The sequence below is a fragment of the Gopherus evgoodei genome, chromosome 2 (assembly GCF_007399415.2).
Source record: "Gopherus evgoodei ecotype Sinaloan lineage chromosome 2, rGopEvg1_v1.p, whole genome shotgun sequence".
Taxonomy (NCBI): domain Eukaryota; kingdom Metazoa; phylum Chordata; order Testudines; family Testudinidae; genus Gopherus; species Gopherus evgoodei.
In genome coordinates, this window is record NC_044323.1 from 20,929,856 (window position 1) to 20,957,139 (window position 27,284).

A 27,284-nucleotide genomic window follows, 5' to 3' on the forward strand; every position below is an offset into this window, starting at 1 on the left:
ATGCCAAGGTGGCAGGGGTTGCAACCACTTTGGAGGACTGGATTAGAACTTTAAAGGACTTTGATAAATTGAAGAACTGGTCTGAAACTAACAAGATGAAATTCAGTAAAGACAAGTGTAAGGTACTACATTTAGGAAGGAAAAATCAAAAGCACAAATACAAAATGGGAAATAATTGGCTAAGCAATAGTACTGCAGAACATGGTTTGGGGATTATAGCAGACCACAAACTGAATATGAGACAACAGTGTGATGCAGCTGCGAAAAAGGTAAGTATACTTCTAGGATATATTAACAAGAGTGTTGTATGTAAAACACAGGAGGTAACTGTTTCACTCTACTTGGCACTGGGGAAGCCTCAGCTGGAGAAACATATCCAGTTTCAGCATGACGCTTTAAGAAAGAAGTGGAGAAACTGGAAAGAGTCCAGAGGAAAGCAATAAAAATGATAAAAAATGTTAAGAAAATGAAGTATCAGGAGGAGCCATGTTAGTCTGTATCCACAAAAACAACAAAGAGTCCGGTGACACCTTAAAGACTGACAGATTTATTTAGCCATAAGCTTTTGTGAGTAAAAAAAACCTCATTCTTCAGATGCATGGAGTGAAAGTTACAGATGCAGGCATTATATAAGGACACATGAAGAGAAGGAATTTACCTCACAAGTGGAGAACCAGTGCTGACAGGGCCAATTTGATCAGGGTGGATGTAGTCCACTCCCAATAATAGATGAGGAGGTGTCAATTCCAGGATAGACAAAGATGCTTTTGTAATGAGCCAGCCACTCCCAGTCCCTATTCAAGCCCAAATTAATGATGTTAAATTTGCAAATGAATTTTAGTTTTACTATTTCTTTTGGAGTCTGTTTCTGAAGTTTTTTTGTTCAAGAATAGTTACTTTTAAATCTGTTATAGACTGTCCAGGGAGGTTGAAGTGTTCACCTACTGGCTTTTGTATGTTACCATTCCTGATGTCTGATTTGTGTCCATTTATTCTTTTACGTAGGGACTGTCCGGTTTGGCCAATGTACATGGCAGTGGGGCAAATCTTGAATCAGGTCTAGATTCTAAATCTAAAGAATAGTGTTTAGTTAAGGTGTGAACAGAACTGTATGTTGCTGCTCTATATATCTCTGTTAGAGAAATGTCTCCAGAAGAAGCCACAGAGACAGTCTTTGATCTAGTAGAATTGTTCTAAATTCTTGAGGAAGGGGTAACCTTTTCAATTTATATGCTTCAATAATACATAATATAGCCCATCATGAAAACATTTGCACAGAAATAGCTTTTTCCTTGGTTCTTCCTTTCATAAGCCATAAATAATTTTGGGACTGTCTAAATTGTTTTGTCTGGTCTAAATAAAAAGCTAAAGTGCTTCTAAAATCCAGAGTATGTAATTTAGCTCCACCATCCTAAGTATTATGTCTGGGGGAAAAACATGGTAAAATTATAGACTGGTTTATGTGAAAATTGGAGACCGCTCTTGGTAATAACCTAGGGTGCATATAAAGAACTAAAAACTGGGAATGGTGGATCTGCCATTAACGTATGTAATTCACTCATATGCCTTGCAGAAGTGACTGCTATAAAAAATACTGTCTTTATAAACTACTGAAATAAAGAACAACTCCCCAAAGGTTCAAAAGGACTAAGGAAGTTTCATCAATTGTAACAGCATTAAATTAAGACCCCAAGATGGCACAGGACATCTTATTGAAGGATTCAAGTTATTGAGGCCTTTTAAGAACCTCTTAATTACATCATCTGTAAAAACTCATTAGCCCCACCCCCCAGGTACATGGTAGGCTGATATGGCTGAAAGATGAAACTTCAATGAAGACAGTGGAAGAACTGGTTTCTTAAGATACAACAACTATTCTAATATATAATCAACTGGTGCTATATATGGATATCAAACAAAGAAATCCACAATAAAAACCTTTTGCATTTGCAACTATAACATTTCAACATAGACGTTTTCCTGGAATGTAAAACAACCTTTTCTAGCTGTCACAGAATCTTATTCTCCACGTTGTTAAATGAAGAGACCGAAGATATGGATGATAAAACATCCTGGGTTGTTGCAACAAGTCTGGTACTAGCGGCAGAGGCTCCATCAGTCCTCTAGACAGGCAAATTAATTCAGGATACCAGTGTTTTCTGGGCTATGCTGATGCTGTTAAAACTACCCTGTCCTTGTCCTGTCTTAACTTGTTCATTACTCTCTGAATGAGGGAAAAGGGGGGAAATGCATACTGTAAGCCCTGACCAGTGTATTAAAAAGGCATCCAATATTAAGTCCCTTTTTCCGCCTGCTCTTGTGCAAAATTTCTGACACTTCCTGTTGCTAATGGATGTAAAGATAAATTATTGGATTCCCCATAAACCGTTGAAATGTGTAACTACTTTGTCCTTCACAGACCACACATGCATCTGACATTTCAACCCACTCAGTAAATTGCAGGGGTGTTTTATTCCCTGGCTATATGGATTGCTATTGCATGAACATTGAATTCTATAAACTATTTCCAAAGATTAATTGCATCGATTTATAATTGTAGGGAATGAGACTTCCCTTGCTTCCTCAGATAAACATAGTTTCATCATATTGTCTGTTGGCCCCCGTCTGACCTGAGGTAGAAGTGACTTAAAAGACAGTCTGATTGCTCTCAGCTGTAATATATTGATAAGTAGGTTCTTTTCTTTTGGTCACCAACAAGATCCAGCTAACAAATTGTTCCTCAAATGTGCTCCCCAGCCCAGTGTAGATGCATTAGAGGCATTACTGACAGCACAACAGAACTGAAAAGTGTACTCCTCATTACTTTTTACCTGCTGTGGGATTACTATTTTGCAATGCATGCTGTCCAAGCCTGTCTTACAATTTATCACTAACCTGTATTGAAAATCTATTCTCCTGAAGATGTGGTTCAATGCCAACAGATCCAGCAGATGGAGGGAAAAAAGAGTTGGTGTTGTAGGGACTGGAGAAGGAGATATATAAACATTTTTATCAATCTCTCCTCTGGAAGAAAAGCTCTTGCCACAATTGAATTGAGTATGGCTCCTATAAAGAGGATACTCTGAGTTTGGTTTAGGAACAGCTTTTCCCAATTTATTTGTAATCCCAGTCTGGCAAATAAAGCACATATTTGATGTACATGTAATTGGATGTTTTCCCTGGATGCACAGGGCTACAACTCTAATTCCTACATGCTTTAGCAGTTGGATTAGCAGAGAGAGTTGCCTGCATTGTTGTGTAGCATGGAACGCTTTCCAGTGCACTCCCCTAGCACCTTAGAAACACGTTTTGCAAAGGTATAATGATACCTCAAACTCTCTGGCAAAGCTCATGCAAGGTCACGCAATCAGAAATTGCATTGGATTCACCAACAGGATGTTAAACTCACTGTAGTTCTCAATGTAGACAGGAACTTAACACAGCATTAGATGGGCAGGGTTAACCCATAGTAATGCCTGTAATTTGGAAGTATTCACGTAGGCCATCCCAACTTTAACCTATCAAATGCATGAATTAAAAGATGCAAGTTATACTGCTAACGTGCATGAAATTACAAAGACCTCTTTTACTTTTCTAAATAAATCAATTATTGTAATTCTAAAGAATACTATTTACTGCAATGATTCTCAGACCGTGGAGTTCTTCCTGATATTCCACCGAGCACCTCTATAACAAAAGGTGACTTACTGTGTCTATAAGCAATGCTGTAGCCCAATACAATTTTTAAAAAAAGGTTTTCAGAGGTTTTTTTGACCAATTCAAACATATCAAACAACTTACTAACCTCATCCCTCTGCATCCCACATGAGAGTATTCTACTCTTCGTCAGACATTTCTTTGGTATAAATGTGATCACAGATAAAAATTTCAAAGGACCTAAGTCACTTATGTCCAGATTTCAAAAGATATTTAGGTACTGCTGCATTCAGTGTTCCAATGCTTAAGTCTCATTTTCAAAAGGGCTTTAGACACTTAGGAGCCTAAATCTCATTGGCTGTCAAAAGAGATTTAGGCTCCTAAGTGTCTAAACCCCTTTTGAAAATAAGACTTAGGCATTGCAACACTGAGTACAGCAATGTCTAACTACCTTTAAAAGTGTGGGCCTTAGGAATCACAGGGCTGGTCTACACTAGGGGAGGGGATCGATCTAAGATACGCAACTTCAGCTATGTGAATAGTGTAGCTGAAGCTGAAGTATCTTAGATCAAGTTACCTACCGTCCTCACGGCACAGGATCAATGTCCGCGGCTCCCCCTGTCGACTCCACTACCGCTGTTTGCGTTGGTGGAGTTCCAGAGTCGACAGGAGCGTGTTCGGGGATCGATATATCACGTCTAGATGAGACATGATATATCGATCCCCGAGAAATCGATTGCTACCTGCCGATACGGCCGGTAGTGAAGATGTACCCTAAGTCCCATTCACTTAGTCAATTTTGTAAATTGTACCCCATATTCAAATTTGCAACTACTACAAAAATTGAAGGGGTAGAAGACAGGAGGGCAGCACCAACCTGCTAAGTGGACGGTCTCTCCTGATAATTCTTGATTTAGTAAAAATACATGTAAAGTCCTATACCCAGAGGGAGGAAATAGACAAAAATGGAAAGATGTTATCCAGCAACTGCATCTTCTCTATTAAAAGCAAATTTATTTTTATTCTGCCTTCTTTCATTTTTTAAAATATCCATAACCTACTATTCTAGTTGCTGCAGAAAGGTGAGAGATTGGGAAAGGAATCTGAACTTAAGAAGCATGTCACTAGGTCATGAATTTACAGAATCAATATAAACAGCCCTAATTTTAAAAAAATCAAGATAGCTAACTGATTACACCATTTTCTTTCATTTAGTGTAGATGAGCTGAATTTAGCTTTACAAGGAAAGCTGAAATATACAGTTAAATAAGCTCATTCATGAACTGTAGATAGTCATACAAAAAACTCCATGATTCCAGACTCAGTTTTCTGCTCTATTACACAACATTCCATTTCAATTTTTTGGCATTAAGGAACATTGGATTTAGAAGAAAAAGCTAGATTCAGAATATAGGAACATTTTAAAATATTCTTTTTTTTTTAAAGATGCATATGCAAACACATTTGATAAACATATTAGCTCTAGTTTTTAAAATATGTTTTATTAGAAAGTATTAAGTGGGAACTCCTGCAGCTGAAAAAAAACAAACCAAAAAACAAAACCTAAAAAACTATGCATTGCTCAGGAAAGTGGTAGAAAACTCTGGCAAACTCATTAGATAAGTATGTTCAGAATTATTAATTTAGGCAGCGTTGCCTTATATAGTCATCAAGGCCAGTAAGGAGATGCTACAGAGTGAGTGGAATTATTGCCGGTTACTTTAGATAGGAAAATATGAGAACAAAATCCATTGCTAGTTGCCAACTAATTCCTCCTCTGCTCCCCTAACAAATAAAATGAAGAAAAGCTTTTCTTGGCTACAGCCACTCAGTTTCTAAATGGTGGACAGGATTTTGTTATAGAACTTCACTGCTATACTTAAAGTTATTTTAGATCTTGCTGCAGAAGATTAAAACACAAATATTGAAGAAGATACAGTGGGAAAGAAATATTGTGAGAAAACAAAAACATTACTACTCAGTATTAATAAACCTGCTATATAAAACTTGTTTTATGAGTCAATTGCTTTTTGGACAAGTGCTATTCAGTAGGGATGGAACTGGCCCACTGGCTGAGTCTCAAGGTATTGGTAGGTCTGACATTTTCAGAAATGTTATGGCTATTCACAGTTTTTCTGATTTTCATACTCTAGTCTACTTGCAGTTCTAAGTCAATTAAATCTAGACTTTAAAATATATTTCAAAATGTAGGGGATTAGCCTAGATTTGATTTTGACAAACAGGTAGGAACTGGCTGAGAATCTGAAAGTGGCAGGCAGCTTAGGTGAAAGAGATCATGAAATGGTCGAGTTCAAGATTCTAAGGGCTTGTCTACACTATCCACTGCATTGGTGGGCAGCGATCGATCTAGCGGGGGTCTATTTATTGCATCTAGTATAGCATAGACGCGATAAATCCCGTCGATGCCAGTACTCCACCAGAACGAGGAGCGCAAGTGGAGTCGATGGGAGCATGTCAGGTGTCGACTTACAGCAGTGAAGACCCCATGGTAAGTAGATCTAAGTACACTGACTTCAGCTACGCTATTCACGTAGCTGAAGTTGCGTACCTTAGATCGACCCTGCGCAGTAGTATAGATAAGCCCTAAAGAATGGTAGGAGGGAAAACAGCATAATAAAGATAATGGATTTCAAGAAGGCAGAATTTAGCAAACTCAGGGAGTTGGTAGGTAAGATCTCATTGGAAGCAAGTCGAAGGGGAAAAACAGTTCAAGAGAGTTGACAGTTTTTCAAAGAGACATTATTAAAGGGTCCAGCCAGTGATGAGCTGCCAAAATATTAACAACAGGTTCCCTCCTCCTCACCCCACGAGGGGGTCGTCCCCCCCCCCGGGACTCCTGCCTCATCCAACCCCCACGTTCCTTGATGCCCCCCCCCCGGGACCCCTGCCCCATCCACCCCCCTTCCCTGTCCCCTGACTCCCCCTGCCGCCCCATCCAACACCTCCTCTCATTCCTGATGGACCCCTGGGACCTCTGCCCCATCCAACCGCCCCTTCTCTGTCCCCAACTGCCCCTGGAACTCCTGCCCCTGACTGCCCCCCACCACCCCATCCAACCCCTGCGCCTTCCTGACTGCCCGCCGGAACCTTCCCCCATTCAATCCCCCTGTTCCCTGCCCTCTGACTGCCCCGACCCCTATCCACGCCCCCCACAACCCTCCGAACTCCCCTGCCCCCTTCCAACACCCCTTCCCTGCTCCCTGCCCCCTTACCGCGCTGCCTGGAGCCGTTCGGCAGGGGCTGGGTTGGAGCCACTCGGCTGGGGCCGGGGCTTGCACCGGTGCCGCGAGGCCCAAGCCAGGGCGAGGGTGCTCGGCCAGGGCCAGCGCTGCGAGGCCCGAGCCAAAGCTACTCAGCTGGGACCAGGACCGGCACCATGCGGCCTGAGCCGAGCTGGGTCGGAGCCGCTCGACAGGGACTGGGACCGGCACCACGGGGTCTGAGCCAGGCCGGAGCCGCGGGGCCAGGATCGGAACTGGCGCTGTGGGACTCAAGCCGGGACGGGATGGAGCCACTCAGTCGGGACTGGTGCTGCGGGACCCAAGCTGGGATGGGCCGGAGCCGCTCAGCCGGGACCAGGACCGGCACTGGTGCCGCAGGGCCCGAGCCAGAGTATGTATTAATACCTGGGTGGGCAAACAGCTGTGCATATCTCTCTGTCAGTGTTATAGAGGGTGAACAATTTATGAGTTTACTTTATACAGAGTAAAATGGATTTATTTGGGTTTAGACCCCATTGGGTGTCAGGCATCTGAGTGTTAAGGACAAGAACTCTTCTGTAAGCTGCTTTCAGTTAAGTCTGCAGCTTTGGGGCAAGTAATTCAGACCCTGGGTCTGTGTTGGAGCAGACGGGCGAGTCTGGCTCAGCAAGACAGCGTGCTGGGGTCCTGAGCTGGCAGGGAAAGCAGGGGCAGAAGTAGTCTTGAGACATCAGGTGGCAGCTCCCAAAGGGGTTTCTGCGATTCAACCCATCACAGGGGTTATTGTTGATCTCAAGCTAAATATGAGTCAACAGTGTGATACTGTTGCAAAAAAAGTTAACATCATTCTGCAATGTATTAGCAGGAGTATCTAAACAAGACATGAGAAGTAATTCTGCTCTACTCCATACTGATTAGGCCTCAACTGGAGTTTTGTAGCCAGTTCTGGGCACCAGATTTCAGGAAAGATGTGGACAAATTGGCAAGAGTCCAGGGAAGAGCAACAAAAATGATTAAAGGTCTAGAAAACATGACCTATAAGGGAAGATTGAAAACATTGGGTTTGTTTAGTCTGAAGAAGAGAAGACTGAGAGGGGACATGATAACAGTTTTCAAGTAATAAACAGTTGCTATAAGGAGGAGGGAGAAAAATTGTTCTCTTTAATCTCTGAGGATAGGACAAGAAGCAATGGGCTTAAATTGCAGCAGGGGCAGTTCAGGTTGGACATTAGGAAAAATTTTGTAACTGTCAAGGTAGTTAGGCACTGGAATAAATTGCCAAGAGAGATTGTGGAATCTCCATCATTGGAGATTTTTAAGAGCAGTTTAGACAAACACTCGGCAAGGATGGTCTAGATAATACTCTTAATCCTGCCATGAGGGCAGCAGTCTAGACTAGATGACCTCTTGAAGTCCCTTCCAGTCCTACGATTCTATGCCAGTTCTGTTTCCTATATCAAGAGCACCATTATTCTCACTCTAGCACCTAGTGCATAGCTGTCCACTCTCTCTAAAACACCATAGTTCACCCAAATGAGACTTCAGGTAAGGCCCAAGGGAATGCAAAATGAACTACAATCTGAAGGAGATTAGTCTCAGAACAGGCACAGTCTGGTACTAGAGTGCTTCACTGTCTATCTGGCACCTTTCACAAGAACTAAATGGGCATGTACAGACACAGAATTTGGGGAGGGGAGAGGGGATTTAGCCATGTGAATCTCAACTGCTAGATCTTGAGACTCCAAAAAATGTACTACTCTGGCATCATGTTACTCAAAGTGACCAACACCTTTTAGGAAGGGATTTTAATTGGGATTTGCATCTAATTTAAAATCTTAACTCAAAGGATTTGCATTTACATCACGTTAGCCAAGTAGCCCTGAGCTAACATGAACTGAGAAATAACAATGAACATTCAGATTCAGAATAGGATAGAAAAAACTATATTCTATTCAAGTCAGAAGAAGAAATGGTGAAAGGGATAAATGGAGAGGCAGTTCTAAGCACAATTCCCAAACCCGAACCATTCTTTTTAGGTGACAGATCTGAGGAACTGTCCCAGATTGAGGAGGTGTTGGAACAAATTGATAAATTAAACAGCAATAAATCACCAGGACCAGATGGTATTCATCCAAGAGTTCTGAAGGAACTCAAATGTGAAATTGCAGAACTAACTACAGTTAAAGTCAGCCCTGAATTTACAAAAGTGAACATACCTGATTTTGCAAATATAGACGACTGCTAGCTATACAAAAGAAGTATCTATTTTCATTGTTGTTTGTATGATACAGACACATCTTGAACAGACACAAGTGCCTGGAGAAAGGGTAGATTTCTAAAATGTGTCTGCACCAACAGTCTGATGTCGAACACAGAAATCAGATTTTAAAATATGTCAAAAAAACCTGACTATCAGGAAAGGTGTTATGTAAGTGTTATTGTTCTAAGACCTCTGAATCTAATTTCACTACGAATATAATTCCAAGGTTTAAAAAAAAAAGTCTAGCACTAAAGGCATTGCAACTTTTGCTAAGTTAATAGTCAAACCTTCTAGATAATGTTCTGTGACAAGGTAAGTCCAGGGAATTTTTGTGATGCATCCAGAGTCCTCAGGCTTCAGTCTCTTTCCATCATAAAATCAGAAGACCTCATTCATTCTTACTATTCTTATTAATACACTAGTCAAAGAGCAGAGCAATGATTTACAGCTAGATTTTTTTACTTACAGGTTTCCTAAGGAAAAAAATAGATAATGCTCCAATTAAGGGCATGTCTCCAATCAATGGTTCCAGGATAACCCTCATAGTACCATGAATCTAAAGGGAAAAAAAAGGGAGGAGGAAGAGGGAAGAGAAGGATAATGGAATTAACTCATATCAATCTAGGTACTATATGTAGATTAAGTGCACCCAGTAGCAAAAATACACGTAACTACGTTTTTGAAAGTCTTTCATTACGGGTGAGTTTATGCAAGTGCAGATGGCCCTATACACCATTCAGTCTAACTAATGCCCTTAACAAGGGGGAGTTAAGTGGTACATAGGTCTTTGTGCAAGTCCTCTGTAAACAGATGCATTCACCCTAAATTGTTACATCACACTAGCATACTTTTGATTTATATACAACTGATGCTAAACATTCTTAGATGCTACTTTACTACAAAGAAATAATAAATGTGGAAATATGTATTTACTCATATGCCACAAAATACTGCAATAGACATACATGTATCGCAGGGACACAAGTAAATGTGAATTCTTATAAATATACCTCATGAACTAATTCATTCTTAAAAACTTATATATCTGTGCTGTTCTCAACAGAACATACCATATGTTTAACATTTATTTCCATATTTGAGAGAATAAACTAACTAGTATGTCAAGAGTATACATACTAATACGATTTAAATGATCATGTAACAAAGACCAATGCTATGTAATTCAGAGATAATAACAAAAGCAAAAGAATTAGTAAATTATATTTTGTGTGTTAACTGGTGAATTGTGTCATGACAAATGTGAGATAATTTGTAAAATTGTGGTTATGGTGAAACAAGAGAAAAACTGAACTTCACCTGAATACTTTTTACACCAGCTCTGCAGAAGTATCTCTTGATCTCCAAATCAATTTCACAACTGCCGACAAAACTGAGGAAAAACAGAAAAACTATAGTACTGTATAAATGTTTTACATTTCTAGACTCTAAAACTGTGACACATTTAATTGCTAACTCCAGCATTATTTTCTCAATAACACTAAACATTTCACATGAAACAGTTGTGCTTTTCAGAAACAATTATATTCTATATAAAAATAACTATCATTTTAAAGCACTAACACCAAATTCTATTCTGAAGCTAGATTATAAAATCAGATGAAAGAGGTGTACTCTCATCTTTAAAACCGTATGTAAAAGAGAAAAAAGCAGAAAAGTTATAGTTCTGGGAAATAATGGAAGTATTTATTATGAACACACACTTCCTTTTAGGGGCACATGTTATATGATAGATTTTCTCATTTGTTGTATGGTGCCATGAGAAAACATTCAGATCTTGAGAAGTACCCTTGATTATTATAGGCAGAGCTAGTAAGGCATCTCTTATTATAGCTGTCTGACACAATTATAGGACCCTGTTTTCAGTTGCTTATAACTTCGCCAAACTAATTATTTGAGCTGAAGTTTTCCATGCTGTCTGACTCAGGCTGAATTGTTCTGGAAAATTGTTCAGCCATTTTCATGAACAAGACTGGGAAGGAAATCCTTGTTTTGAACGTTAAAATTTTTTGGTGACTTTTAATTTAAAAAGCTGTAGCTCAAAAAGGATGCTGATAAATTAGAGAGGGTTCAGAGAAGAGCCACAAGAATGGTTAATGGATTAAAAAACATGCTTTTTATAGTGATAGACTCAAGGAGCTCAATCTATGTAGCTTAACAAACAGAAGGTTAATAAAAGACGGTTACTCACCTTTGTAACTGTTGTTCTTCGAGATGTGTTGCTCACATCCATTCCAGGTAGGTGTGCGCGCCGCGCGTGCACGTTCGTCGGAAACTTTTTACCCTAGCAACTCCAGTGGGCCGGCAGGTCGCCCCCTGGAGTGGCGACGCCATGGCGCTCGATATATACCCTTGCCGGCCCACCCGCTCCTCAGTTCCTTCTTGCCGGCTACTCCGACAGTGGGGAAGGAGGGCGGGTGTGGAATGGATGTGAGCAACACATCTCGAAGAACAACAGTTACAAAGGTGAGTAACCGTCTTTTCTTCTTCGAGTGATTGCTCACATCCATTCCAGGTAGGTGAATCCCAAGCCATACCTAGGTGGAGGGGTCGGAGTGAGAAGTAGCGGCATGGAGCACTGCAGATCCGAAGGCCGCATCCTCTCTTGACTGCTGGACCAGGGCGTAGTGGGAAGCAAAGGTGTGGACCGATGACCAGGTCGCTGCCCGACAGATTTCCTGGATGGGCACACGGGCGAGGAAAGCCAGCGACGACGCCTGCGCCCTGGTAGAATGCGCAGTCACACGGCCCGTAGGGACGTGGGCCAAGTCATAGCAGGTCCTGATACAGGACGTTACCCATGAGGATAACCTCTGCGAGGAGATAGGAAGCCCCTTCATGCGGTCCGCTACTGCCACGAAAAGCTGGGGGGATTTGCGGAACGGTTTGGTCCTCTCCACATAGAACGCAAGAGCCCTACGGACATCAAGCGAGTGAAGCTGTCGCTCCCTGCCTGAAGAGTGAGGTTTCGGGAAAAAAAACGGGAGGAATATCTCTTGGTTGATGTGGAAGGCCGAGACCACCTTGGGGAGAAAGGCAGGGTGTGGCCTCAGCTGCACCTTATCTTTGTGGAAGACTGTATACGGGGGGTCTACCACGAGAGCCCGGAGTTCCGACACCCATCTAGCTGAGGTGATAGCTACTAGAAAGGCAGTCTTCCAAGAGAGATAGAGTAGGGAGCAAGTAGCTAACGGCTCAAAGGTGGGCCCCATGAGCCGAGACAACACCAGGTTAAGATCCCAGGTTGGAGCAGGGAGTCGGACGTTAGGGTATAAACGTTCCAGCCCCTTCAGGAATCTAGTCACCGTCGGGTGAGAAAAAACGGAGCGGCCATCCCCACCCGGGTGAAAGGTGGAGATAGCTGCCAGGTGGACCCGCAAAGACGATATCGCCAGGCCCTGTTGTTTGAGGGACCAAATATAGTCTAAAATATTGGCCACTGAAACTTCCATAGGGCGGAGACCTTTCTCCACGCACCAACAGGAGAAACGCTTCCACTTGGCCGAGTACGTCGCTCTAGTGGAAGGCTTCCTGCTGCCCAAAAGTACCTCCCGTACCGGGGTGGAGCAGCGCAGTTCAGAACTGGTCAGCCACGCAGAAACCACGCTGCTAGGTGTAGCGACTGCAGGTCTGGGTGACAGAGAGTCCCGTGCTCCTGGGTGATCAGGTCCGGGTGAAGGGGACAGGGGAACTGGGTCGGCTATGGCCAGGTCCAGCAGCATGGGGTACCAATGTTGCCTGGGCCACGCCGGGGCTACCATGATCACGCGAGCCCTGTCCCTGCGCACCTTCAGAAGGACCCTGTGGACCAGTGGGAACGGGGGAAACGCGTAGTACAAGTGGGTCGTCCACGGAATAAGGAAGGCATCCGCTATAGACCCGGGCTCCCTGCCCTGAAAGGAGCAGAACGCCTGGCATTTCTTGTTCCCCCCGGACGCGAAGAGGTCCACACGGGGATAACCCCACCTCTGGAAGATTGAGAGGGCGACGTCCGGGCGAAGGGACCACTCGTGTGATAGGAAGAATCTGCTCAGGCGATCCACCAGCGTGTTCCGTACTCCGGGGAGGAAGGAAGCCGTGAGGTGAATGGAGTGGGCTACACAAAAGTCCCAGAGTCGCATCGCCTCGTGACATAGGGGAGAGGATCTGGTGCCGCCCTGCTTGTTGATATAGTACATGGTCATCGTGTTGTCGGTAAACACCGCGACACAACGACCTCGAAGCTGGTGACAGAACGTTTGACAAGCAAGGCGGACCACTCTCAACTTCCGCATGTTGATGTGCAGCTTCACCTCCTGCGGGGACCACAGGCCCTGTGTTCTCAGGGTTCCCAGGTGAGCCCCCCAGCTGAGATCTGAAGCATCCGTTGTTAGGGACACCGAAGGCTGAGGTGGGTGGAAAGGGAGCCCCGCACACACTACGGACTGGTCTAACCACCAGCCGAGAGAATCTAACACCCCCTGGGGGATTGTGATCAGCATGTCTAGTGGTTGCCTTGCCGGCCGGTAATGTACAATGAGCCACAACTGGAGGGGCCTCATGCGGAGCCGAGCATAACCGGTCACAAATGTGCATGCTGCCATGTGGCCTAACAGGGTTAGACATGTCCGTATGGATGTCAAGGGGGCTGCCCGCAATCGCTGAACGATCGCCGACAACGCCTGGAACCTCGGTAATGGCAGAAGAGCCCTGGCCACGGTGGAGTCCAGGACGGCCCCGATGAACTCCACCCTCTGCGTGGGGAGCAGGGTGGACTTGTCTATGTTGATCACGAGGCCCAAGGTAGCAAACAGGCCGGTGATCCTGCGGACGTGGCTGCAAACCTGTAGTTCTGACGTGCCCCGAATTAACCAATCGTCTAGGTAAGGGAACACGTGGATACGACTGCGCCGAAGATGTGCCACAACGACTGCCATGCATTTTGTGAATACCCTCGGGGCCGTAGAAAGGCCAAATGGGAGGACTGCAAATTGGTAGTGAAGGTGGCCCACCACGAATCGAAGGAAACATCTGTGGTGTGGCCAAATGGCAATGTGAAAATAAGTGTCCTGCATGTCGAGGGCGGCGTACCAGTCTCCCGGATCCAGGGATGGGATAATGGTCCCCAGGGATACCATGCGGAACTTCAACTTCACTAGGTATTTGTTGAGCTCTCGCAGGTCGAGGATAGGCCTGAGGCCTCCCTTGGCCTTGGGGATCAGAAAATAGCGGGAATAAAACCCCTTGCCTTTCTCATTTTCCGGAACCGCCTCTATAGCTCCTTTGTTGAGGAGCGTCTGTACCTCCTGTCGAAGGAATTGCTGGTGAAAGGGGTCCCTGAAGAGGGACGAGGAAGGGGGGCGGGAAGGAGGAAATGATATAAACTGCAGGCGGTATCCCGTCTGCACCGTGCGTAAGACCCAGCGGTCCGATGTTATTTGGGTCCACGCCGTGAGGGAAAACGAAAGGCGGTTGGAAAACGGGGGGGGAAGGATCCGTGGGGAAGACTGTTACTGCGCCCTCGGGCGCACCTTCAAAACGAAGGCTTGGGCCCAGGCGGGGGCTTAGAGGAGCTTTGATTCTGCCCGCCCTGGTTCCCCGAATGTCTACGCCTTCCATTCCTGCCACGGCGCCTATTGAGGTCCTGCCGTCGGCGGAACTGGGGGTATGGCCTGCGCTGCTGTTGCTGCTGTGGCCGGAAGGGTCTGCGCTGCGTTCCCGGTGTGTGCATCCCGAGGGAGCGCATAATGACCCGATTGTCTTTGAGACTTTTAAGTCTGGGGTCTGTCTTCCCTGAAAACAGGCCCTGGCCTTCGAACAGGAGGTCCTGGATGGTGTATTGGAGCTCCGGTGGAAGGCCAGAGACCTGAAGCCAGGAGATATGGCGCATCGTTACCCCCGAGGCGAGGGTGCGGGCAGCCGAGTCTGCAGCGTCCAAAGAAGCTTGCAACGAGGTTCGTGCAACCTTCTTGCCCTCGTCCAGAATGGCCGCAAATTCTTGGCGGGCCTCCTGTGGCAGCAGCTCTTTGAATTTGTCCGCTGCCACCCACGAGTTAAAAGCATATCTGCTGAGCAGGGCTTGTTGATTTGAAACCCTGAGCTGAAGGGCCCCAGCCGAATAGATCTTACGGCCGAGGAGGTCCATACGCCTGGCCTCCTTGGATTTGGGGGCTGGAGCTTCCTGTCCGTGGCGCTCCCTCTCGTTCACCGACTGCACCACCAGGGAACACGGTGTCGGGTGGACGTGGAGGTACTCGTAGCCCTTGGAGGGGGCCATGTACTTCCTCTCGACGCCCCTCACCGTAGGGGGGATGGAGGCCGGTGACTGCCAGATTGTACTGGCGTTGGCCTGGATCGTCCTAATGAAGGGTAGGGCGACCCTGGTGGGGGCATCAGATGAGAGGATGGTGACGATAGGGTCCTCGATCTCAGAGACCTCCTCGGATTGCAGGCTCAGATTCTGAGCTACTCGCCTAAGGAGGTCTTGGTGCGCCCTGAGATCCAGCGGAGGAGGGCTACTGGAGGAGGTGCCAGCCACCGCTTCGTCGGGGGAGGAGGATGAGGAAATCCCCGGCAAGAAAGTGTCCAGTGGGGGGTCCCCCTCAGCCCTCACCTCTGTCTCAGGAGCAAGAGCAGGGTCTTGCTGCTTTGATCCTTCCTCTCCATCCGGGGAGGGAGGGGGGCGAGACAACGAAGCCTCTGGCACCCTGTGCTCCGCCGTTGCAGGCCTAGCAGGAAGCTGTTGGGGGCCCTGGGCTTGATGGTATGCCCAGGGGGTCCAAAACCCCCACTGCTGCGGACCCTGGTCCTGTTGTGGAGTGTCCTGAAACAACGCCGCCTGCCTGTCGGTGCCCAGCGCATACACGCTGTCCGCTTGAGACGACACCGACGGCTGCCTAGAAGGCCATGGCGGGGCCGACCCCGGCTGATAAGGGTCTGCGCGGTTCGGCACCGAAGATCTTCTCGGTGCCGGGGATCGGTACCGGGAGTCATAGCGGCGCCGGGATCGGGACCGGGTTCTGTCTCGGTGCCGGGATCTGGATCGGTACCGGCCGCTGCTTCGGTGCCGGGATCGGGACCGGGACTGCCACCGACGCAGTGCCGGGAGGTCGACCGGGACCGGGACCTGCCACCAGCTCGGTGCCGGGAGGTCGACCGGCGCGGTGAGTGACGGCGAGACTGGCTCCTAGAGTCACGGTGCCGGTATCGACGGCTGGAGTCAGACTGCGACTGTCTGGAGGTCGATCGGTGCCACGAGTGCGACTGGTACCGCCGAGGGGAGTGGTGCCGGGACTGCGAGCGGCGGCGGGATCTCGAGCGACCGTGGCGTCAGGACCTGGATCGCGAGCACGAGTCCCGAGACGGTGCCGTCATCATGGGCTTGCCCCTAGATGCTACCCGCACCGGAGGTACCGGGGGTGGCGGCTGAGTAGACTCAGTTAGGGCGATAAGGTCCCGTGCCGAGGCGAAGGTCTCCGGAGTGGATGGGACCAATAGCTCAACCCCAGATCTTATGGGGGAGCTTGGCGGCACCGGACTCGACGGACCCACCGGGCCTGGAGTCGATGGTGCCGGTAGCGCCGCGGCCGATGTCGATGCTGGGCGCTCCATTCGGGTCTGCCTGGCTGGAGTAGCCGACGTTGACGGTCTCGCCTCTGCACCCGGTGCCGGGGAAGGTCGGTGCCGGGGAGTCTTCCCGGTGCCGGTGCGATCCGGTGCCGGCGCCGAGATCACGGCCTGTGAAGCTGCCGGTTCAAGTGCCGCCTCCATTAGGAGAGTCCTGAGTCTCTGGTCTCTCTCCTTCTTTGTCCTGGGCTTAAAAGCCTTGAAAATGCGGCACTTGTCCGACCTGTGCGATTCCCCCAGGCACTTCAGACACGCGTCGTGGGGGTCGCTGGTTGGCATAGGCTTTTTACAGGCCGCACACTGCTTAAAGCCTGGTGAACCAGGCATGAGCCCGGTGCCGGGTGCCGGGAAGGGCTACAGCCCAGACCGGCGAACAACTATATACAATACTATTTACACTACAACTAATTAACTAACTATACTTAACGACCTAACTAACAACTGTAATAATAACGGTAGTTAACAAGGAGAGCTAGGGACGTGGAGGACAGCTATGCCGCGCTCCACAGTTCCAACGACCGACACGGCGGTAAGAAGGAACTGAGGAGCGGGTGGGCCAGCAAGGGTATATATCGAGCGCCATGGCGGCGCCACTCCAGGGGGCGACCTGCCGGCCCACTGGAGTTGCTAGGGTAAAAAGTTTCCAACGAACGTGCACGCGCGGCGCGCACACCTACCTGGAATGGATGTGAGCAATCACTCGAAGAAGAATGGGCTTTTCAATCTAGCAGAGAAATGTGTAACACGGTTCAATGGCTGGAAGCTGAAGCTAGACAAATTCAGACTGGGAATAACGCGTAAATTTTTAATGGTCAGACTAATTAACCATGGGAGCAATTTACCAAGGGTCTCCATCACTGACAATTTTAAATCCAGCTTGGATGTTTTTCTAAAAGATATGCTCTATGAATTATTTTGGGGAAGTACTAAAGCTTGTGCTATACAGGAGGTCAGACAAGATGATCACAATGATCTCTATGGCCTTAAAATTTATCACTCCCTCATGAGTTGCAACAAGGACTTGCACGTTGGGAGCAAGCATCTTTAGATTCCCCCACCCAGATGAAAATCCACCCGTGTATGCTTTTGATTAAAAAAACAAAAACAAAAAAACAGTCCACACATGCCCAGCAGACACTTGACAGATTTTAGCAGCTAAAATCCCTGACAATTTTATCCCCACTGAGCTTACTCCAGCCCGAGCAGGACTTTCCCTGAAACTGCAGGTGTTGTGGGCTGTGATGAATCCTGAATTGACAGCAGGAAGCCTGTCTCTCCTGTCTTCTCAATGACTTCTACTAGGCCCAGGCACTATGGAGGACAAAGCTAACTGTTTCAAATGCAATGGGGTCAAGTACTGGATCTTAAGGGCAGGATGGATTGGGACAAGGAGCAGGTGTGAGGGAGGGGGAGAACTGAGCCTACACCTTTGAGCCAAGGAAGGAGGCTATACCTCGGTGGCCAAGATGACTAGACAGGGAGCCAGGAAAGGAAAAAAAGCACAGGTTGGGGGGACTGGGATTCAGTGTGAGGCTGCAATTTGATAGGCAAAGAGAATGGAATAATGATGCGGGAGGATGCTGAAACTGGACAAGGAGTTCAGGAAGAGGGCTGTGAGTGGAGGAGAAAAGCAGACTAGATGAAGATTTATGTGAAGGAGTATGGACGGGCTGGGTAAGGAGACTGGGAGGAGGAACTGAGAATGGTTTGGCAAGGAGACTGGGATGAGAAGCCTGAGAGAATGGAGACTGGGACTGGTTAAATAAGGAGAAAGGAACTGGGGCAAGGAGCTGGGGTAAGGAAGTGAAGCGACTGGAACAGGAACAGGTTGGAGGAGGTCAAGGCAGAAGAGAGTTACATTTAGGGGGAATGGGAAGAAGAGATTGCACCCACTAGATTACATTCCTCTCCAGTGCCAGGAATCTTGGATTCCATTCTTGAGTCTCATCTTTCCTCTTCTGTCAGCATATATCTGTGAAACCAACTGGCAAAGAATCTCATTCCTGTCTAGTGGTGGTCCACATGGAGGATGACAACTTACTCTTATTATCAATGACTCTGTTAGGTCAAGTGGCAAAGGCTGTGTGGTGGATCTAAAAGTTCCAAAATTGCTGATGAACCATTTGAGTATCAATATGCTGCCACAATATAGATTTTTTTTTCCAGTTTGCTTTTTTAAAAATCTAGGCAGTCACACACAAACATAAACCACAGTAAAAGAATATTAAGCTTGAAAGTCAAGCAATCAAAAGTCAAGAAATGCCAGAATTAAGGTTGTATGTGCAACCTGAATTTGTTAATATGCATTATAATACAGTCTTTAATTACACGATCACTTACTATTTTTCCATAGAACCACTGCCTCATTCAGTGCAAAGAATGCATAGTGCTCATTTAGCTAGCTGTTCAATATTTTGTTTTCTCTTCATTGTTCAATGAAGGCCTTCTTTATTAGTACACACTATTAAAACCCTGTTATGAATATAGAGTTATTCATTTCCTCATGGGTTTTTTGATGGCACTCCTCACTATAGTATTGGAGTGCTTCACATATTAATGAACTTATTTTCACTACACCCCTTTGAATATTACTATCCTCATTATGCAGATCGGAAGCTGAGACACAGAGACAGTAAAGTCAAAAATATCCACTAATTTTGGGTGCTCAATTTGAGAAACCTAGGACCTGATTTTTCAGAGTACTTAGAATTATATAGCAATTTATAGGTTCAAAGCAGGGCTCCTACTGACTGCAGTTTGAGCTGTGTGTTCTCAGCACTCTGCAAATCAGACCCCAGAATCTAAAATCATGCATCCAGAAATGACATAACACACAATTAGTGATCACCTGTGAAATATTTGGTCTAAGCGACTTATGTAGCATTACACAGGAACTCTGTGGCACATCCAGGGATACCATTCCCCAGGGCTGCATTCAACTGTCTTAACCATCTCTTCCAGCAATCCCCTGGCTCATTCACTACACACCTCTCAGCTAGAGCAACAGATGAAACAGAGGTCCTACAGACAACCGCTTCCTTTATTACACAACCCTGATTTATTCCCAGAACAAGTCCAGCTAGTGCGCTGAGTGAAACAAGGGTCCTATGGAAAAAATAGTACATAATTAAACATTGTATCAAAATGCACATGCTAAAAAGAGACCAAATTAAGGTTGTATGGGCAACTTTAATTCTGGCATTTCCTAATTTTTCAGTGCATGATTTTGCAATCTAATAATGTTTATAAATACGGGGTTTTTTTGGTGTGTGTAATATATTAGTTTCTTCGTCTTTTGTGTCTGTTTATCAAAACAGACTGGCCATAAGAAGTAAACAGCACCAAACTAGAAAAAAAATCAGTAACAAGCTTTAATCTTAAAATATATTAGAGCAGTGATTCCCAAACTTGTTCTGCTGCTTGTGCAGGGAAAGCCCCTGGCGCGCCGGGCCAGTTTGTGTACCTGCCATGTCCACAAGTTCGGCCGATTGCGGCTCCCAGTGGCTGCGGTTCAGGCCGAGGGACGTACTGGCCACCACTTCCAGCAGCTCCCATTAGCCTGGAGCAGTGAACCACGGCCACTGGGAGCTGCGATCTGCCGAACCTACAGACGCGGAAGGTACACAAACCGGCTTGGCCTGCCAGCGGCTTTCCCTGCACAAGCGGTGGAACAAGTTTGGGAACCACTGTATTAGAGAAAACTTTGCCCTTTAACACGTTTTGCTGGACCCATGTATATGCAACACAGTTAGGCTGTACCATCACCTGCTATTTGGAGTCTCATTTAACATGCACAGTTTCTCCAGTTGAGATTATAATGGTCCTGAAATATTTAAGACTACTTTAATTTGCAGATCACTAAAGTGACAGAGAGACATGTCACAGTCTAGTGAGGAACAAGTTGATCCCCAATTTCTTAGATATTCATCCACTCCGCGTGTCCATAAAAATGCCTTGGGAGTTACCCACAGTATAAAAGAGGAGAATTAATAGATCATAAAGTGCGCAGTTTCTTTATCTGGCAAGCCATAACAGTCATTAGTGAGTAAGTATCAGACTAACAGGATTACTAACCTAATGGATTAATGCTTCATTTAGATTTTTTGTATCTTTTTCAGTACGTAAATGGCTCTCAACATTTGCGAGCCTTTCAAATAAATTAAAAAGACAATGTTCTCCCTTACACTTTCTTCTTTGCCACCAAGAAGCAGATTAAGAAAATGCATCTGTGCTTACCTGAAAATTTCCCTTTTTAGATAATAATAAGGGCTTGTCTACTTGGGGAAGTTAGCGTACAGCAAGAGAGTGAATTTAAAGCACACTTGCTACCTTTCCATATAAGAACAGCCATACTGGGACAGACCAAAGGTCCATCTAGCCCACTGTCCTGTCTTCTGACAGTGGCCAATGCCAGGTGCCCCAGAGGGAATGAACAGAACCGGTAATCATCAAGTGATCCATCCCATCACCGATTCCAAGATTGGGGCAAACAAAGGCTAGGGACATCATCTGTGCTCATCCTGGCTAATAGCCATTGATGGGCCTATCCTCCATGAATTTATCTAGGTCTTTTTTGAACCCTATTATAGTCTTGGCCTTCACAACATCCTCAGGCAAAATGCTCCATAGGCTGACTGTGAGCTGTGTGAAGAAGTACTTCCTTTTGTTTGTTTTAAACCTGCTGCCTATTAATTTCATTTGGTGACCCCGAGTTCTTGTGTTATGAGAAGGTGAAAATAACACTTCCTTATTTACTTTCTCCACACCACTCATGATTTTATAGACCTCTACCATATTCCTCCCCTTCGCATTTGGCTCTTTTCCAAGCTGAAAAGTACTAATTTTATTAATTTCTCCTCATACAGAAGCTGTTCCATACCCCTAATACTTTTTAATGCCCTTTCTAATCCTTTCTAATTCGAATATACATATATTTTTTAGATGAGGCGACCACATCTGCACGTAGTATTCAAGAGGTGGACATACCAGGGATTTACATAGAGGCAATATGATATTTTCTATCTTATTATGGACTCTTACAGGCACTAAAAGTGCCATTGGCCAATTTAGCTCAGTACATTTTAAGGGCTTGCCTCCAGAGCAAGTTACACACAGCAAGCAGGGTGGATAAAAATCAACGCTATTAAAACAAAAATTTTAAATCTGATTTTTTTTATTTAAATTGGATTTTTTTGATAAAATGCTTTTGAGGAAAAACCTATCTAAAGATAGTTTTAATTAAGATATATTATAGCTCAAAGATATCTCACCATGGAATAGGGATTATAAATTCTAATTCTATAGTATGAGACAACATATTCATGTAATGTTTAAGGAAAGTTTTGTAAATGAGTTCCAATAGTTCATGGATTAGGGACCCAATTTTTTGGAGTTTCAGGGGCTTTTGTATAGATCACGGGTAGGCAACCAATGGCACACATACCAAAGGCAGCACACGAGCTGATTTTCAGCGGCACTCACATGCCCAGGTCCTGGCCATCGGTCCGGGGGGGGCTCTGCATTTTAATTTAATTTTAAATGAAGCTTCTTAAACATTTAAAAAACCTTATTTACTTTATATACAACAATAGTTTAGTTATATATTATAGACCAGTGGTCTCCAAAGTGGGTGCGCAAGAGGATCCTTTGGGGTACACGGCAGGAGAAGAGCCGCCGGAGCAGCGCCGCTTCGGCAGTTTGGGCAGGAGTCCAAGCACCCTTTTTTTTTTTTTTTTTTTTTTTGCTTGGGGCAGCAAAAATGGTAGAGCCGGCTCCGCAGCGTGGCAGTGGGTGAGTGCTCAAAATTTTTTTACTGATGGGGTGCGCGATCAAAAAAGTTTGGAGACCACTGTTACAGACTTATAGAAAGAGACCTTCTAAAAACGTTAAAATGTATGACTGGCACGCAAACCTTAAATTAGAGTGAATAAATGAAGACTCAGCACACCACTTCTGAAAGGCTGCTGATCCCTGGAATGGATTATTTAGGTTAATCTTTTTATCCACCCAATGGGATTCGGTGCTCAGTCGAGAAGATACCATAGAGATGCTTAGTTTTGCAGTTCTCAAACTGTGGATTTGTGTCTCCAGAGATAACATGCTTGTTAAGAGCAAAAATGGTTTTAATTAAATAATATACAGAAGTGAGAAATAACAGACCTCAACCCTACTGTCCCTCTGCAAATCTGTGTACACAGAGTCAATCTCTTACCTCACTCTGAAAGTGCAAACTTTCAAAAAGTTCAATTAATAGAAGATTGTTGGGGGCAGACTAGATCTGGGCAAGGAGAAGAAGTCTGGAGATAAATGTGAGAAGGGAGGGACATGGAGTAGAAACAAAAAAGTTAAACTGTTTGAGAAGCATATTCCAGAAGTCTTGAGGTCTTTCTGAGTGTAGCCTCCATTGATTTAAGCTCTACCATACCATTCTCTGACTAGAAGGGAAAACCTGTAACAGCAGCAGGCTGTAAAAGAGATCGAGTTTGGGAATAAGAGTCAATCAAGAAATATAAGTTTGCTGATGACATTTTAAAGAAAGTCACACCAGTGAACTGGTGGAACTGATTTAAGCACTTGGATTCAGAGATAATCTCACTGCCAGTATAGAAAGAATATTTTCTTCCTTTGCACTAATTTGTTCCAAATTGAGAAATCGTTTGGGACCTGAAAAAGCAGGAAAATTTGTTTTTCTTTTTCAGATTATGAACAAACAGGAAAATGAAGGTGAAGACGACCGAGTTAGCTGCAGATGACAATATTTTAAGTTTTTCATGTTGACCTGGCTGACGTAGTCAATTTAATTATTTTTTAAATATTTCATTTAACTATTTTAGTTAAAAATAATTTACCAAAAACAAACCTGATTTTAGAAAACTTGAATGTTTAACTACATTCAAAAATTCATATGCCTGTTTTGTTAAAATATTATATGTTTGTTCAAGAAAAAAAATCCAGAATACAGAACCTTGTTGTTTTAGTTAAATAAAATAATTTACATGACTGTCTGGGGATGTTCTCCTCCTAATAAAATATGGCAAGAAAAAATGAAACCTACGCCTATCTCTAAGTTGTGAAGAATATGTATTAAGGTTATAACAACCAACAAGAATGCATTTTTATGTAGAAATGCATGATTAAATCAAGTCTTCCTGACTAGTGACCCTGACAGCAAGACAAGGTATGACTCTACAGTCCAAGGCAGACACTGCTACAGCACAGTGAAATTTGCAGAGCAGGTCTTAGCGTGCTGCTACTTCAAAATGTAACACTCCAAGCTACACTCCAGGACTTTCATTGCATTGTACCACTGTTCATATGGGACCTTACTGTGCAGACAGCTGGTGTGCAAAGATTCACTTCCTGTCTTGCAACATAGTAGTTTGCTGCATAGATACGCCCTAGAGTGAATTAAGGTAAAGGTCACAAAGGCACTTTTAGTGTGCAATAAGAATGTCTACACAGGGAGTTAGTGGAGAGTAGTCAGTGTACTGTAAATACACCCTTGCTGGTTGAGCTCTAAGTTTCCAGGTAGACAAGCCCCAAAGTCCACAGATCCATTACACTGGGTACTTCAGCCTGCTTGCACCTTGGGCAGAACCAGATTTGTCAATCACTGGCAACAGAAAAGTGCCCCGTTTCCCGATGCGCCCTCCAGTTGAGGAAACTTCCACAGCCAGGATAATTCAAATCTGCTTTCCTAAGTTCAACTCCGTTAAACACATTTATGGAAAACAATTCTCCTATTGCAGAGCATGGTGAATGCTACACAACAACAACAACCTCAGATCCTTGTATGTTAATTTTCATCTTTATACTGGATCATTTGTTTGTCCCAAGGTGAGCCAAATCTTACATAGAGAAAGACATTTTCAGATAAGCACAGATGAATTTTCCTATTCTTCTTCATGCTAAGGTATATAGATGTGTTTCCAGGCTGGGAAACAGGATTATTCGTTAAATTTGGACAAACAAAATAAGGCAGATTATCTATAAATCACTAAAAGCAGCAAAGAATCCTGTGGCACCTTATAGACTAAGAGACGTTTTGGAGAATGAGCTTTCGTGGGTGAATACGCACTTCGTCAGATGCATGCTCCAAAACGTCTGTTAGTCTATAAGGTGCCACAGGATTCTTTGCTGCTTTTACAGATCCAGACTAACACGGCTACCGCTCTGATATATAAATCACTGACATGTTCGCCTGGGCACAAAGGCTTTAAGAAGACTTCTGCAAAAAGAAAGGAAATTACATTGGCTAGGATTGGATGAGCAATATGCAGTATGTGTTTAACTAATGGCCATCTAGCAAATCTCAGTACAGGACACCTGAATATCCTGCTCTGAGATTATCAGTGCTTATAAAACCTGGACTCTGATGCTAAACTAAAGGAGGAATATTTCTTGAAGTGAATGAATATTATGACAGTTCTGAGGACTATCAGATAGAATTTAATGTGTAACACTAGGTCTCATTAAAGAAAGCTTCCAACTTCAAATAAACTCATCTGATTGGCTGCTAATGGATAGATGTATGACACCTTCTACATGGCTACAACACTGCATATGACACCTTCTGTCAAAACAGGATGTTTTCTAGGAATTATATTGGGGAAGTTCTATGGCCCGTGTTACATAGCAGGTCAGACTAGATGATCACAATGGTCCCTTCTGGCCTTGTAAACTGTGGAAGGGTTCAATCTGTGCTGTAAAGAGAAGAATGAGGTTCCAACGTCATGCCATATGACCTTGGGGGATTGGAATATAGTTGCTGCCCTGAGGAAGTTTTTTAAGTTGGAATTCATACAAAAACTTCCTTTTCTGAACATGCTGAGAACCTCAGACTATAGAGACCTGAAATTTTTGTCTGGACACTCTTACACACCAATAATAAGGCCTTCCTGTTGGAAATGAAGGCTATGTTCACAGTTTTAATGTGGTAGCTAAACTATGGACTTTGCAACATCCAGTAGAATAAATTCTACTTGTTGATTTCTCTTTTGGGGTCCATGAGAGTAATAAACCACTACATCTACGTATTCATTATAAGCCTGTTTGTTCCTGGATGGAGGAATAGTCTTGCAATAGCAGACATCCTCTGTGAGATACAGATATCTGAAACTTCATTGCTAGAGTAATCAAGATTGAAAGCCAAAAAGACAAATAGTATCACTATGGCTCTCTCACGCCTATAAAAACACAAGAACAGCCATACTGGGTCACACTAATGGTCCATCTAGCCCAGTATCCTGTCTTCGGAATTGGCCAGTGCCAGATGCTCCAAAGGGAATTAACAGAACAGGCAATCACCTAGTGATCCATCCCCTATCCACTCCCAACTTCTAGCAATCAGAGGCTAGGGCAGTGGTCCCCAAACTTTTTACTTTGTGTCTCCCCTTATCTCGTCCGCGCCTCCAGAACCAGGACCAGGAGTGGTGCTGAGTCTCCGGGGAGGGAGGGGAGCGAGAGATACAGACAGGGGTAAGAGGGCTAAGGCTGGGGCCAGAGCTGGGGCAGGGCTGGGAGCGGAGCCCCAAGCACAGCGCTGACAGCCAGGAATTGGGATGACTTGTCATTTTAGAAAAATTCAAGTTATTTTTAAATTGTGTATTCATAAAGCAAACATACAGACTGTTTTAGATAATGACTATATGCACAATTATATTAACAGATATTACATTTGCTTAAAGAACTGAGAATGACCTCCTAACAAATTCAGTTAAAAAAACCCCAACAACATGAACACAGAACCAAAATAAACAAATCATAAACTCTAAAATATTTTTATAATGGATGTGCATGCTCTTATATGATAATAAATAAATAAGATTACCTGATGTGAAGATCCAAAATGATCTGTCTTTTATCTACGTTTTCAGTGTATACTTTTACACCATTTATCCGAAGTGGCTGAAACAATAACAATAAGGCGTCCATTTAAAAACGTTAAACTTTCTTCAAAAATTTGTCATGTTTTGAACCTTATGTTTAACAGAAGGATATCGTATTCAGTAACAAACAAAGTTGCAGCAGGAACTGCTTACATATTTATTATCTACATTATTTCACCAAAGAATTACTAAAAAATGCAATTTAAAACATATTTGTCAATTTAACACAGTGAAGTAGGAGTGGAAATTTACTGGCCGTGTACCCAGCTTAATCCAAGTGCTGCCATGCTGTGGCTCGACAAACCTTGCCAGATCATTTCGGGAAACAGCATCCAGAGCTTAGGTTTCAGGCTTTACCTATATATTTTATGTTAAGCCTTTGTTCTCCTTAAAAATCTCTTTCCTGCTTGACAGGGAACATCACTAATCTCCCCCCCTCCAAAGAAACATCCCATCACTTCTTTTATCAGGCTTGCTAAAACTGCAGCATTTAATGGAATCTGACAGGAATCATATGCAATTTAGAACACTGCAACTCATTTATATCAACCGGGTGTCGGGAAGCTGTGACATAGGAGGCTCAAGAATTTTTATTTTATTTTTTTTGCCCACAGAGTCTGCAAAGTTTTCAGCTCT

General features: G+C 44.4%; 1 protein-coding gene across 4 annotated transcripts in view; it reads right to left on the reverse strand.

Annotated features, from left to right (window-relative positions):
• The window catches only part of ESYT2 (extended synaptotagmin 2), a 148,853-nt gene that overhangs the window by 64,736 nt on the left and 56,833 nt on the right, over positions 1–27,284 (reverse strand). For all 4 annotated transcript variants that reach the window (XM_030550110.1, XM_030550112.1, XM_030550111.1 and 1 more), the window contains exons 4-6: positions 26,591–26,667; positions 10,456–10,528; positions 9,605–9,694 (exon numbers count right to left, since the gene is read on the reverse strand). In XM_030550110.1, coding sequence (XP_030405970.1) covers positions 9,605–9,694; positions 10,456–10,528; positions 26,591–26,667 — 240 coding nt within the window. The remainder of the gene's footprint in view (positions 1–9,604; positions 9,695–10,455; positions 10,529–26,590; positions 26,668–27,284) is intronic.